The sequence below is a fragment of the Cavia porcellus genome, unplaced genomic scaffold (genome assembly GCF_034190915.1).
Source record: "Cavia porcellus strain 051 isolate PalLab524CR breed Dunkin Hartley unplaced genomic scaffold, mCavPor4.1 scaffold_1, whole genome shotgun sequence".
NCBI lineage: Eukaryota > Metazoa > Chordata > Mammalia > Rodentia > Caviidae > Cavia > Cavia porcellus.
In genome coordinates, this window is record NW_026947484.1 from 108394606 (window position 1) to 108409042 (window position 14437).

Below are 14437 nucleotides of genomic sequence, written 5' to 3' on the forward strand. Positions count from 1 at the left end.
CTGCTTTGAATTTTTTATACACACAGAAGACTGAAGACTGTCAAATGTGCATACAGCTTGGGAAAGAGGATGGTGGTAGCAACCCAAGGGTAAACAAGAATCGAAATCGATGGAGGAGTGGGAGGTCCTCATTGGTGGGGGCTTCCCAAAGGCAACAGACAACCTGGTCAGCATGGTCCAAGCGGGGTGACACCATTTTGTGAGTGACATTCCATGATGTTACCACCTTCTAATTCCGTAGTTCTGTTGCAGACCGTTGCTTGGTGCCCTGTGGCCTACTCACTCACTCTTGGCAGTGTCTGAGCCACAGGCAGAGCCTTCAGCTCTGAGCTTTGTACTTTCCTTTTGTTTTTATTGTGACGAACTTGCAAGTGTTAAGTGGTGTGGATCAATTTTTTCTCAACAGTAAGTTGACACCTTTAGTTTTTGTCATTTTCAGTCCTGATAAAACCTAGTTCGTATCATTTAACGTTGACTCATCCTGTGTTTGGTTTTCCCAAGCTCCACCTTTTCTGCCGGCCAGGCCACAGAGGCCACCATGGCAGCTGGCTCTTTGTGTGCTCCCAGGGTGGGAATGAGCACCCTGGAGAGCAACCAGGGGTCATGCTGTCAGCGGGAAGGGAGCAAGCCACAATTTGAAGACCTCAAAGAAGGTTTTCTTCCACTGGAATCTCCTGCCTACATCCTGACCAAATTGCTACAGAAATACAGTAAGTTCTATAGTTTCATAATCACCAAAATGATAAATGATCATTTGTTTTCTTTCTGAGAAATGAAATGCTTGCTTAGCTTGATTCTTCTCTTCATCAAAATAACTTTTGTTCTCATATTGCTTTAATGTAGAAGATAGTATTTTGCTGTCCGATTGCTGAAGATAGAAAACCCACGCTGAAAGTGTTCTCCCCCTTCTTGGGAGCAGAGTTAAAATCCCTATTACTCACTTCTGGCGCGGGCGGGCCAGTGTCTGCTTTCTCAAGAATTGGCCAAGTGATTTTTATTAGGGTCTTCTCTGTACCTTATGAGATCTTGCAGTAAATGCATTGCATCATTGTTGGCCTAATGACATTATTGGACTAATGGTTTTCCATTCTGTTCAAGCTTCTCTTGATTTCCAAGTGACAAAAGCCCATGATGACAATGTTAGGAAAATGTGGTGATAATACACATCAGCTGTTTTATTTTTAATTTAAATTTTTTTTTGGTCTTTTGAGACAAGGTTTCACTACACAGTATAGGTTGGCCTTGAATTCACTTTGTAGCCCAGGTTGGCCTCAAACTTGCAGTAATCCTGCTGCTTCAACCTCCCGTGTGCTGAGATTACGGGTGTGTGCCACCACACCTGGCAACACCAGCTATCTTAAAGGAGCTAAGGAGGATTCTGCTCCTAACTGACACTGGTATCTGTAATTGTTACCATGGAGACTAGGGATTGTCCTGCTGACCCCACTTTCTGAGACCCTAAGGGCCATTTGACCTCTGTGGCAGTTAAGTAGAATACATTTCTGGGGAATCAGGGAATCTGTAGTCCCCAGATTTACTTTTGGAGCCAGTGAACTTTCTGGGATATGGGACAGACAGCAGGTCCAGGTGGACCTGGAACTTCTCAGTTGCAAGACGTAAGGTGGAACTGAGAAAGACAGTATGTGAAGGAGACCCCTGGCCACAGTAAAGCCCAAGCCCACGGGCAGTCGCCTGCGCAGGAGCCCGCCGGCCTGTGCAGTGAGAGGGGCTGCGCTGACTGATGAGTCCTGGGAACTGAGCAGCACGAGCAGAAGGCATCTTGGCCCCTGTGAATCGGGAGTTTCCTCAGTGACCTACAATTTTTAGTTCAAAAATTTGTTGTCAATGTTTTTTCAATTGAAAAGCCTAAGAGGAAAGTAAAATTGCAACCATGTTGGGGAAGTTTGTTTCAGGAAAGGGAAAGCTGCGTTTCATTCCCATCTTTCTTCAGAATTAGGATATAATTGCAGTAAAAAACGTTTGAAGTACACTCAGCGGGAAGACTTCCCCTCGGGTGCTGTGGAGGTCACAGTGTGTGGGGCATGGTGTTGGGTTCTGGGGGCCCAGTGTAGGTTACTTGTCCTCCCAGCCACTTGCATGCCTCTGCTCTTCCCATGGCCTAAGGCAGTGCCTGCCTCTTTGAGTTGTGATAAACACATGAGTGAATTCCAATAAAGCCAAACAATATATCCTGGCACAGACTGAACTCTCATAGTTCATTGCTCTGTTCCTTGTGCCTTACCACAGAGTGTGTTATTGTGGGGGTATATTTTCAGGTCCTTGTTTTCTTACACATTATGTCATACATATGTTTTGAGTAGGATTTTTCAATTTTTGGAAGACTTGTGCCTTGTTGAAACACTAACACAAGGGATTGTGAGCTCCAGTAAAAGAGTAATAGGGATCTCTTCTTCATCCTTGGCTTAGTGTTTGAATGAAGGGGCTCATGGCTTGGCAATGATCCCAGTCCTGGGTTCAGAGCCAGACCTCAGGGGATGAGGATCCTGACTCTGTGTTACCAGTTGAATCTTTCATCAGTTTACTTGACTTTAAGCTTCACAACCCTTGCTTCTAAAATGGGGACTATTAATGTTGTATAGCTGAGCAGCTGTGAAATAAAAACTTGGTGCTCCCTACAAAGAGCCTGGTACTGCAGCTTGGCGTGTCCTTGGCACAGACACTGCCTCCTCCTCTTCGAAAAGCATCTACAAGAGGAGGCCAAGCGGTCCACTGAGGCTGCCGCCTGTATCTTTTCTCAGAGTCTCTGAACAGTGACTTCCCTGAGCCTCTGCTCAGGAAGAAGCAGCAGAGTGAGAAGGAGCAGCAGGCGTCACTGGCTGAGAAGCTCAGGTAAGGGGTTTCTGTGCTAGGTGGGTGGGAAGGTGCATGAGTCCCTGAAGAGGAGCTTAGCCTGGAGACCAATACCTGTCCCCAGCCAGCAGAGGGGGAAAGTCACAGGCAGGCACATGTTTCACAATTTTTTGTAAAACAGGGAACAAAAACATAGTAGATGGTAAAATAATATTGTGATTGATCTCCTTTGCAATTCACATAATAAGATCAAAAAATTAAGCTATGTGACAAGTGATGTAGTCCCAACTATTCATCCCGTGCCATCATTACTTTGTTTACTGTTCCTCAAGCCATCTCCTGTCTCATAGTGCTTGTCATTCTTTGAGTCAGAAGAATCTCTTCTCTCTGATCCTGTCCAACTCTTCTTCTTCTTCCTTTTTTTTTTTTTTTTTTTTTTTCAATTTTTGAGACAGATTCCCATTATACAGTTCAGGCTGGCCTTGAGCTCACTTGGTAGCCCAGGCTGGTCTCGAACTTGCAACGATTCTCCTGCCTCAGCCTCCCGAGTGCTGAGATTACGGGCGTGAGCCACTGCACCCGGCTTCATGGTCTTTCTTCTTCTACAGTTAACCCCAGCTCTCTCTGGGGCATCTCTGCTAGGGCTTTGTGTCCCGCCACTGAACAGTACACTGTCTTGTGTTTGCAGAGAAACATTCATGGCCCCTTGAGGATCTGAAAGGGCGTGCTGTTGTTAGATTTTTGAGATAAGGTCTTGCCATGTAGTCCACGCTGGCTCCGAATTTATGGCAGTCTTTTCCTCTTAGTCTCCCGAGTGCTATAATTATAGGCATGTGCTACTGCATCCTACCATATCGAAAGGGTGTCTTTAGGAAGTATATTTAGAGAGACACCTGACTCTGATTATAGGAAACATTGTGGAAAGATGAGAGGAAAGTTGTGGAATATCACAGGTACATTTTCTAGCCCTCAGGAGACCTTTGCTTTATTTCGTTTTTATTTGCCACAAGTAGATCACCAAAATGTGCTTTAATTCAGCTTCACTGGCTTCTCAGCAATTCCTCACAAAATCTCTGTCAGTGCCCATTTAATGTATTTTGCAACTGTCGTGTTTATCTTTTTGCTATATTCCACTCAGGGAAGCCAGAATCCTAATTCAAGATCAGAAGCGGAAACTGTTCCTGTTAAGACAAAAGTTACATCATGGGAGAGAGGTGTCCTTTCCACTCAGTGAGCTTCTCCGTGACCTCCTCAAGTTCGATGACTCTGACAGTGATCAGGGGCAGGGCCTCCGAGACGAACTTGTTGAGGCGCACAGGCTGGCAGAGCACCTTCTGTACAAGCTCAGCCCTGGTGAGATGACCGCAGGCCCTGATTTTACTGAGTTGCTCCCAGGTCCCCAGCTCTTGGGACACGACACTCAAGAGTGCCTTTTTAAAACCAATTTGGGTGTCAATGTCATATTCAGAGGCATGGCACAATCAGGATTGCCTGAGTGGAAACACAGGAGACGAATTCAGAGTGTGGACATCTTAGAAGTCCAACTGTGTCCTTTGCCCCTAAGGAAACATACCTGGAGGTGAGGAGGCAGCTCCAGTGTGAAAGCAGAGCAGACAATGTGGCAGGAGAGAGCTCCTTGGAGAGGAAACTTCTTTCGGCAAAGAAGAAAACTTTCCCACTCTTCATATAAGTGGTTTCTTTATTACTGTGAATGATAAACCATTGTATTTTTTAAAATTTTCTATCTCTATGGCCTATAATAAATGAACCATATGGTATAGGAAGCTATCTTACATGGAAATAGAATATTCTCGGGAGCACGTAGGCATTGGTTCTGGTGTTTGATGCCACAGCATTGTAGCAGAAGATGCCCCTCCCCACTGCAGTTTGTGAGTTGCCCGGGTGACAGTTTGTTTGTGATACAGTTCCTGTTACTTTTGTTTGTTAGAAACGACTGGTCACATGCATATTGTAAGAACCAGTGTCCAGTTAAAAAGCCATTGTGCTCTGCACTTCTGCTTGCTTGTTCCATATAAGCCCTAGTCCACCAGAGATCAGGGCCTGATATTCTGGAAATGATCCCTATCAGTGCCCATCAACGGAAATAAATCTGCCTCCAGATCCTGGGTGTTGTTTCAGTGTTTCTGCTTGCTGTTGCATCCACAGATGAGGGAAATGTTTCTCTATTCTTTAACACCTTTCCAAAGCAAGCATGAAATGCGAGCCACCTGTAGTCCACCTTCGTGACAGGAGACATGGTAGCCCTAAGGTAGCTGACATTTTCAATATCTGTTCATCTGGGTGGCATATGACATATTTTCTTTGCCCATTTAAACTCAGTACTTGCCATTAAGGGAACCCTTCAGATCAAGGGTTCCCATGTAGCCTCCTGATTCAGTTCAGAATTCCAAGGTAGACCATTTAAAAAATAAAAGGGAAATGCCAGGCCTTCCTGAACTCATCTCCACAAAATGTCTGTCTCTGTACTTGATAGGCCACTGTATTTCTATCAGCTGATGAACTGAATTTCCAAAAGTCTGAATGGGCTGTTTGTTTAATTTAATTGTTTAATTTCCAAAAGTCTGAACTGGCTGTTTTTCATTTGTTTGTAGACAAAGGTGAACGTGCATTAGGAGAGGATGATTTGGTGGAATCACTGGCCCTAAGGTAACACTGAACAGGCGAGAGGATGATTTGGCAAACTATGGAGAGGTATTGGAAAACACACCCCAGCTGGCCAATAGAGAAAACGACTGCTGGTGACACTGGGTCCACGCGCTTAAGCATGCTGTAGACCTTGCTGGGGGCACGTGATATTTGCTGAGTGTGTGTGGTATCTGAGTCTGTCCCACTCAAAAGGAAGGACACAGGTTTATGAATGTCCTGACATTTCGGCAATAATTCATTCTCTTGTGAAGAGCTGAGGGTCTTCCTGAGACATTTGCATTTTCAGCATGCTATGACTTCCCTTCATGGAAGGATTCATAGCAAGCGAATAAACTACCCTCAGCCCCAAAAAACCTTTATACCCTGTCCTAACAGTAAGACACAGGTGTCTGACGTCTTTAAAGAGCTCAGGAGCATGTGTACCCTAGGCCATTCCATGCAAAATAGAATATGAAAAGAAAAAACCACTGTTCACCACAAAATAAGCGGAGTCATACTTGCAGGGATTTTGGGTAAAATCTCACAGAAAGCTGCCAAAAGTGCTCATCAACTTTCACTGCCATTTCTAATATAACCCTTTCTTCTATCCCACTAGAGAGAATCAACAGAACCTCCAGTCCCGGGACACTGAAGTATCCAAGAGACAAGGCCATGGAGAAAAACAGGCCAAGGAGAGCAAGCCACCTGAGAACCTCTCACATGACCTCCAGTCAGGTGAGGGAATCAATTATCTCTGCTACCACGAATTTCTCTGAGGTCCTGGCCCACGGGCTACACTCCACAACAGGCATTTCCTCAGGCTCACCCTGTCACAGGAAATTTGCACTGTGAGAGAAAGGAGCCAGTGTGAAAGGACAGGAGGCAGTTAGTGAAAGGCATAAAGCTCTGGGCAGAAAGCACATTAGAATTTCCAGGCTCTGTCCTTGGTGGGGTCTTGTCTTTGTCCAGTGTGAGGAAGTGGTAGATAGGATCCTTCTGAAACATCCATTTCTTCATCTGCCAGATGGCAACTCATGTGTTGCATTCTGATTGTGGTGTCTAACATGGAGGAAATTGCCTAATTCACTTCCGGAAGCCTAAAGGTCCTGCATGGCAGGTTGGATGACCACTGTGATGCGGGGGACCTGAGAATGGGCATGTTGGCTTACACTGAAATGCTGCTACACGGAGATCACTCCTGGAGAATCAGCACAAGCTCCCCTGCAGAGCCGTGTGGGACAGATAAGCATAGAGGGATTTGGGTCACACTATTTGTCTTGTCTTAGAGAAGGGCATTGGTTCTGTGTGAGAGCTCTGATGTGACACTGACTATGGGACTGTGCACTACACTTGTGGCCTTAAGGAGGACACTGTTGGACATGTCCAGTGGGAATCTGGGCTAGTAAATGGAATCCTGGGAAGAAAAGGCTTTTTAAACTGTATCCCACCTCTGCCGAGAAGAGGCCTTGGTGGCAATTCGACATGCCAAAGATTCTCTTCTTTAGGATCATAAAACCAAGCTAGATAGTTTCTCTAGGGACAAAGTGTAGGACATTCACTACAACTCTGTCAGTTTATTCTAAACTGGTACATGAATGTTCACATCACTATATCCAGATAGGCCCTGTGACCCAGAACTACTTTGTGTCTGACTGGCTGTTTTTGAATTTGCAGGAAATAACAAAGATATACCGGAAGAAGTGCCATACAAGACACATTCCATGGCGATTGATAAGAACAGGTAAAATGTGGAAAGCGTCCCTGAGCACAGTAGACTGTGGTCAGCTTCATGATGCTGTGGAAGCATGAGCTGCAGACGTCACCAGTTTGATCCCCAGGCCCAGCCAGGCCCTAGTCACTCACAAAGGTTATGTCCTCCCCTCTGACCTTGTAGAGTTAGTGTGAGTCAATGTTAGGACATCCCCTGTCCCTCCACATCACAGCTGTCCCCTTGTGTCTGGTAACTCAGCAGGGTGAGGCTCTCCTGCAATGACACACTTCCCCTTAGGTGACTGTCAAGAATTTTACAGCACAATGGTCCTTATTGTGTCCAGTGTCACAAAATTTAAAGGAACAAAACCTCAAGGCCTGTGCCATTGCATGTCTGTAGGATCTATGCTGGCTAATGTATTATATTTTAAAAAATCAATGTAGTTTCCCAGAATGTACCTGAATTGTGCTTTGAAGGCTTCCACAGGGCCTTCTCCTCCAAATCTCTGTCAGTGTCCTTGTGGGTTGTCTGCATTGAGTTGTAACTATCAATTTTTTTCACCTCTATTCTGCCTTAGAGATTTTCATCTTTCTCTGAAATATCATGAAGAAAAAGTGGCGCAGGAGTTGAAGCAGCGCTTGGGGAAGAAAAGAGACGCTTGCATCATGCTCCATCAGAACCTCAAGTGCCTCCTCACCAGAGGTGTCACTTATAGACACCACGAACAGTTGCCTCAGTGGCCCCAGCTCATGGATCGCCTTGCATGCAGGCTCAGGCGAGGTGAAGTGGCCTCAGCCCTCAGTACCACTGGGCTTCTCCAATGTGCACTGCTCTTACGAGATTCCCTCACAGGAGCCTAGTATGTGTCTGTTCTCCTGTCTCCATTTTGCTGGGAGCCTTGACAGATCAGAACTATCTCAGAGGGAGGATAGAGAAGAAACATACAGTGGGGAGGCCGTGGCTCTGAAACTCTTGCATTTTTCCCTGTATCTTCATGGGAAGATGAAGCTCGGCTTGTCAGATTGATAGGCAACCTCGGCTGAGATGATTTCCCTGGCTCTCATGCTGACTTTTTTGTGTGTGTGGGGTAGAGATGGAGGGATCCAGGGTTTCTGTTTCCTCATGTCTGTGTGGCATGGAAGTTGTCGCATTTAAATTGGGAAATATCACTAGTGTTCTTTTAGTAAGATATAGACAGTCACAGAGTGTGGTGTGGGGACTTGATGTGTAGTGGAGTGCGGTGACAGGATGCTGGTTATCCTGCAATGATTAGGAGAAAACACAGAAAATTTCCCTCGAGTGAAGACAGAAGTGGAACAGAGGCAGCTTAGGAGACTTCAGGTCTATGAAATGTTGAGGTGGGGCAGGATTTTTTTTTTCTGCCTTTCCTTCTCCAAAAGATTAAATTTTCTTGAGACCAGTGGTGAGATGCAGAGCTGCTGACCCTGCAGACCTCCTGTGTGGCAAGAGAGAGGCTCAGTGCAGAAGTCCAAGGGAGTTGGACTGCTCCAGTATCCATTCATCTGGGTGGCATATGACATGTCTCTTTGCCCATTAAAACTCAATGTTTGCCACTAAGAAAATCCTTAGATCCAGGTCGCATAGCATCACAGCTCAGAATCCCAAGGCAGGCTATTTCTTTTAGAGAAATGCCAGAACACCTAGACAAAATGTCTGTCTCTGAATTAATAGGCCACTGTGTTTCTATTAGCAGATAAGAACTTCCCAAAGTCTGAACTGGCTGATTTTAATTTGTTTGTAGAAAACTGTGAATATGAAGAGAAAAGAGAGGAAAACTCATTGGGATCGTTGGCCTCAAGGTACCACTGCTCAGGGGAGGGGTGATCATGCAAACTATGAGAGGGGATAGAAAATCATGCACTAAGATCCCAACAGATGAAGAAACATTGGTGGTAGCTCTGGGTTTATTCATGCAACCACACTGCAGAGCCTGTGTTTGGTGTTTATAAGTCTGTCCCACCTAAAAGCAAAGACCCAGGTTTAGGAACCTCTCAACCTTTCAGCAATGACTTGTTCTCTTCTGCACAGCCAAGAGTTTGTGTGAGATGCATGTGTGTTTGGCATGGCTCATGTTTGCTGGAAGGAAGAGTCTCATACCAAGTGAATAAACTACCCAAATAACCCTTCAAATCCTGTTCTAACAGCAAGAGAAGAGCACTCAGGAGCCCCATGGCATCTGGGGTTCCCAGATTAGGTTCATTCACACATAAAGCCATGTTATATAGTCCTGGACCATTCCACGCAAAGTAGAATATGAAAAGAAAAGACTACTGTTCACCACAAAATGAGCTGAGTCATACTTGGAAGGTATTTTGAGCAAAGTCTTACAGAAATCTGCCTCAAATTGCTCATCAACTATCACTACGCCATTTCCATTCCACTCACATCTTCTATTCCACCATAGGAAGAATAGAGATGCCACCCTGAAGGTCAGTGGAAATCAAAAGAACCTCCTGTCCCGGGACACTGAAACACCCAAGAGACAGGGCCATGGAGAATCACAGGCGAAGGAGTACAAGCCAGCAGAGCGCCTCCTACATGACCTCCTGTCAGGTGAAGGAATCGATGATCTCTGCTACCACGAATTTCTCTGAGGTCCTGGCTCGCGGGCTACACTCCACAACAGGCATTTCCTCAGGCTCACCCTGTCACAGGAAATTTGCACTGTGAGAGAAAGGAGCCAGTGTGAAAGGACAGGAGGCAGTTAGTGAAAGGCATAAAGCTCTGGGCAGAAAGCACATTAGAATTTCCAGGCTCTGTCCTTGGTGGGGTCTTGTCTTTGTCCAGTGTGAGGAAGTGGTAGATAGGATCCTTCTGAAACATCCATTTCTTCATCTGCCAGATGGCAACTCGTGTGTTGCATTCTGACTGTGGTGGCTAACATGGAGGAAATTGCCTAATTCACTTTCAGAAGCATAAAGGTCCTGCATGGCAGGTTGGATGACCACTGTGATGCGGGGGACCTGAGAATGGACATGTTGGCTTACACTGAAATGCCACTACACGGAGATCACTCCTGGAGAATCTGCACAAGCTCCCCTGCAGAGCCCTGTGGGACAGACAAGCATAGAGGGATTTGGGTCACACTATTTGTCTTGTCTTAGAGAAGGGCATTGGTTCTGTGTGAGAGCTCTGATGTGACACTGACTATGGGACTGTGCACTACACTTGTGGCCTTAAGGAGGACACTGTTGGACATGTCCAGTGGGAATCTGGGCTAGTAAATGGAATCCTGGGAAGAAAAGGCTTTTTAAACTGTATCCCACCTCTGCCGAGAAGAGGCCTTGGTGGCAATTCAACATGCCAAAGATTCTCTTCTTTAGCATCATAAAACCAAGCTAGATAGTTTCTATAGAGACAAAGTATAGGACATTCACTACACTCTGTCAGTTTATTCTAAACTGATGCATAAATGTTCACATCGCCATGGCCAGATGGGCCAGCGTGACCCAGAACTACTCTCTGTCTGACTGGCTATTTTTGAATTTGCAGGACATAATGAATACCAGCCAGAAGACCAAATAATGCATGATGTATGTTCCATAGCGAATGAGGAGGGCAGGTAAAATATGGAGAGTGTCCCTGAGCCCAGTAGACTGTGGTCACCTTCATGATGCTGTGGGAACATGAACTGCAGAAGTCACCAGTTCCATTCCCGGGCCCAGCCAGGCCCTAGTCACTCACAAAGGTTATGTCCTCCCCTCTGAACTTATAGTTAGTGTGAGTCAGTCTTCTGAGATTCCCTGTCCCCCCACATCGCAGCTATCCCCTTGTGTCTGGTACCTTGGCAGGGTGAGGCTCTCTTACGATGACACACTTCCCCTTAGGTGATTGTCAGGAGTTTTACAGCATAAAGGTCCTTATCGTGTTCAGTGTCACGACATTCAAAGGAAAATAAACTACAAGGGTCTGTGTGATTACAGGCTTGTAAGATTGACCCTACCTAGTGTATTCACATTTAAAAGTTGATTTACACTTCCTTGGAGTGTACTGAAATTGTGTTTTGAAGGCTTTCACAGGACAGTGTCCTAGAAATCTCTGTCAGTGTCCTCTTGAGTTATCCATGTCCAGTTTTGACTGTACATTTTGTTTTTCTGTATCCTTGCAGTAGGAATTTACAACCTGCTCTTCATAGTCAGGGGCAAGCCCTGGCCCTGAAATTAAAGCATCGATTTCAAAGAAGTAGAGATGAATGCATCTTTGGACGTCAGCGTCTCAAGTGCCTTCTTGCCATACCAGTCCCCGACACACAGCGGGAGCAACTAGCCCAGTGGTGCCAGTGGGCTGCCCACCTTGCCTGCAGGCTCGATAAGGCTCGGCCTCACCAAGATACTCAGCACCTGTGAGGCTGCACCACTCAGGCCAAGGGTGTGTCTGTTTTCCTGGTATCTGCATTTTCTTGGGAGCCTGGCCAGATCAGGACCACATTGCAGGGAGGACACAGGAGAAACATGCTGGATGGTGGCCTTGGCACCACAATTCTTGCCTCCTCCGTGCTGGGATGCGGTGTGGGTAGCAGGCAGCATCTTTCCAGCATCCTCACAGGAGGGAAATTTGGCAGAGGGAGGCTCATTAGATTGTGAGCAGCTCGGCTAAGATGGATTTTTCTCAGGTGCCCTCAGGCCAAATTTATAGTGGGACAGGTGGAGATTGATGCTCTCAGATTTCTGTTTCTTCATCTCTAAGGTGGTTGTGTTTGTGTTGCATGGCAGTTGTCACACTGAAATAGGGAAGTGTCACTAGGGTAACACTTCACATAAGATATGGGCATTCACAGGGTGCGGTGTAGGGTCCTGATGCAGTAGAATGTGGTCCTGGGACTCCTGATGTACACTGGAATGCTTAACAGAGGCCGTGGAGAGACTTTCCATTGAGCGAAGGGTGAAGCAGGATGGAGGCCACATGTGTACGGACTGTTGGCAGCATTTTTCCTCCTTTCCTTTGGGAAAGGAGTTGGTTTTCCGTGAGAGGCACGGGGAGATGTGGAGCCACTGACCCTGAAGCCCGCCTCTGGGGAAGCCTGCAAGGAGCTGGTTGTCTCCACTGTCTGTGGTTCTGAGTAACATCAACAAGATTGGGCCACTGAGCCTCGTGGTTTGGTTCAGATTGCCTTGCAGGCCATTTCTTTTCAGACAAACTTATCATCTTTCTGAATATGTGCAGAAAACGTCTGTGTCTATGTCTTTATAGGCATATTTTTTACTCCCAGAAAATGAGACGTGCTTCCTAACGTCCTATGTGGGTTTTTTGAATTCGTTTTTTAGGAAACCGTGAACTTGAAGAAATTTGTGAAGAATTTGGAAAATATTTATGATGCCAGGAAGCCATGATCTCTGGATTTTACCATTTCATTCACCCACCCAGTCCCATGACCTGTTCCTTTGTTGTTAATTCAGTTTGTTTTAAATCTAAAATAAATAAAATTTATACTCTCATGTTTCTCTAATCTACAGTTCTCTGTTTATTGTCTTTTTATCTTTCTCTTCCCTGTGATTCTTCCTCTTTGTCATTTACTTGAGAATATTGAGGAGCTTTTCCTGCAGGGTTTTCTGCAATTTGTATTTGTCCAATTTGTGCCTTCGTGTATTTTACGTCTGCTTCTCTTCTGTTTGTGTTAGCACCTACAGCTGTGTCCATGGCTGGCTAATAAGGAAAAGCAGAACCCTCCCTTGGAATTAAAAACATTTCAGCAGCTACATTTTAAAATCTCAGAAACAGAAAACCCAACAGAAATAATCCTTAGCACTATTTACATAGTGATAGAAAAACGTATTAGAAAAGCTATAAATTTTTTAAAAAGATTGCTTCAATTATTCATTTACATTGAAATGAGTTGTAAATGAAATAATCCTGTGATTTCACTTCCTCATTCCTCTGGCCTCCTTTCAAATGGTCAACAGACAGTGTGGCCCACAGCTGCTCTGTGGAATGAAACTTGGGAATTTTCTGCTGTAAAGTTCTTGCAAGTTGGTCATATAGATAACGCACTGTCTCCTTTTTCATTACCGGAACTGGAAGGTCTTGGCGTGTTGGAAGCGCATGGTCGTGGCAGGAGAAACTGAACCCAGGGAAGCAGTGCTGCCCTTCATAGGACAGGAAGCTGTACTGCTCCAGCAAATGGCTGCTAGAGAGTGCCAGGGTTAAGATCGCAGTTTGTTATTAGCCTGCAGTTATTTCAGAAATGCAATATTAATGGCTTGGCATTTACCTCAGCGGTGTAAGCGCCTGCCTGGCAAGTGTGAGGTCATGAGTTCGATCCCTGGTAACAAAGAAAGAAAAAGAAATGCACTATTATCTGGTTCTTAGGGGACAGGGGATGAATATAAGGTGAAAGGGAAATGTCCATATTGCTGAGATAAACTTTCTGTTTCCACACTGCCATTTGTCCCATTTTTGTCTTTTGACTGGAAGAGAACTCCTTCCTTCCAGGTGGGGCGAAGTGTGCCCAGTGACCTTAGTGTGGCCAGGTCCAGCTCCGCAGGTCTGAGTGATAGTCTGGGCTTATCTGGACCTCCCTGATCCCATAAATAAATAGTCTGCAGAGAAGAAGTGACATAGTAGCATTTCAGGGGATTGCTGGTGACCACCTGCTCCTCATCGCCAAGGAAACCAACCAGGGAGTCATCTCTGATGGAACATTTGTATTTAAGACTGTTTTCTTCACTTCATCAGTCTCCTCTGATAGTTTACTCTCAGCCTCCAGGAGCGGGTGGGCCACCCATTCAACACTTTGTCTGCATTTCTCCCTGGCTAAGTATCCAGTTTTATCACTTACACATTGTACCATTCACAAAACGCTAGGACAGGCTTTCCACATGCTGTTTGCCATGTTGTAACGAGGATGCCTTTCCTACAGTTTTCCATCGCCTTCCTCATTTCATCGCGAGACTTCACCACGGTGACCATTGCATATATTTCTAGCTTGCACGTGAAGAACTCTTCCAGCCTCTCTCTGTTACCCAGCTCCAGTGTGCTGCCATATTCTTGGGTATTTATTAGAACAACATCCCACTTTTTCCCAAACCTTATGTCAGGGTTTGTAGAGAAACAGAAAAAAGTTTATGTAAAATAAGAAATTCATTCAGTATAGACATCTACTCATTTCATTCAGTAGTGAGATTGCTGAATTATATGCAGTTCCAATCAATGTATAAAGGCAGAAAAAGACCACTTGTTAGCTGGGTTTGGTGGCACACGCCTGTAACTTCAGCACTCCGGAGCCTGAGGCAGGAGAATTGTTCCAAATTT

General features: G+C 45.4%; 2 protein-coding genes and 1 pseudogene across 2 annotated transcripts; all 3 read left to right on the forward strand.

Annotated features, from left to right (window-relative positions):
- The first annotated feature begins 538 nt into the window (after positions 1 to 538).
- Positions 539 to 6233, forward strand: LOC134476093 (putative neuroblastoma breakpoint family member 5). The gene is made up of 5 exons (XM_063249030.1): positions 539 to 710; positions 2760 to 2850; positions 3950 to 4164; positions 5424 to 5478; positions 6074 to 6233. Exons 1-5 carry the CDS (start codon positions 539 to 541, stop codon positions 6231 to 6233), a joined length of 693 nt encoding a protein of 230 aa, XP_063105100.1.
- Positions 6234 to 6594: 361 nt separating this feature from the next.
- On the forward strand, positions 6595 to 12560 carry LOC134471844 (uncharacterized). Its single transcript, XM_063232024.1, has 8 exons — positions 6595 to 6690; positions 7132 to 7198; positions 7746 to 7948; positions 8931 to 8988; positions 9594 to 9742; positions 10682 to 10751; positions 11298 to 11557; positions 12454 to 12560. The coding sequence occupies exons 2-7, from the start codon at positions 7179 to 7181 to the stop codon at positions 11533 to 11535; spliced, it is 738 nt and encodes a 245-aa protein (XP_063088094.1). The 5' UTR covers positions 6595 to 6690; positions 7132 to 7178; the 3' UTR covers positions 11536 to 11557; positions 12454 to 12560.
- Positions 12561 to 14030: 1470 nt separating this feature from the next.
- Positions 14031 to 14437, forward strand: part of LOC111754249 (calpain-7-like) — a 29699-nt pseudogene continuing 29292 nt past the window's right edge.

Excerpts from the sequence above, each read along its gene's own strand:
- LOC134471844 (XM_063232024.1), top strand. The coding sequence starts at position 7,179 with ATGGCGATTGATAAGAACAG. Across the intron at positions 7,949-8,930 it reads TGCATGCAGGCTCAGGCGAG|AAAACTGTGAATATGAAGAG; the intron begins GTGAAGTGGCCT and ends ATTTGTTTGTAG. Across the intron at positions 8,989-9,593 it reads TTGGGATCGTTGGCCTCAAG|GAAGAATAGAGATGCCACCC; the intron begins GTACCACTGCTC and ends ATTCCACCATAG.
- LOC134476093 (XM_063249030.1), top strand. The coding sequence starts at position 539 with ATGGCAGCTGGCTCTTTGTGTGCTCCCAGGGTGGGAATGAGCACCCTG. Across the intron at positions 2,851-3,949 it reads TCACTGGCTGAGAAGCTCAG|GGAAGCCAGAATCCTAATTC; the intron begins GTAAGGGGTTTC and ends TATTCCACTCAG. Across the intron at positions 4,165-5,423 it reads TCTGTACAAGCTCAGCCCTG|ACAAAGGTGAACGTGCATTA; the intron begins GTGAGATGACCG and ends ATTTGTTTGTAG.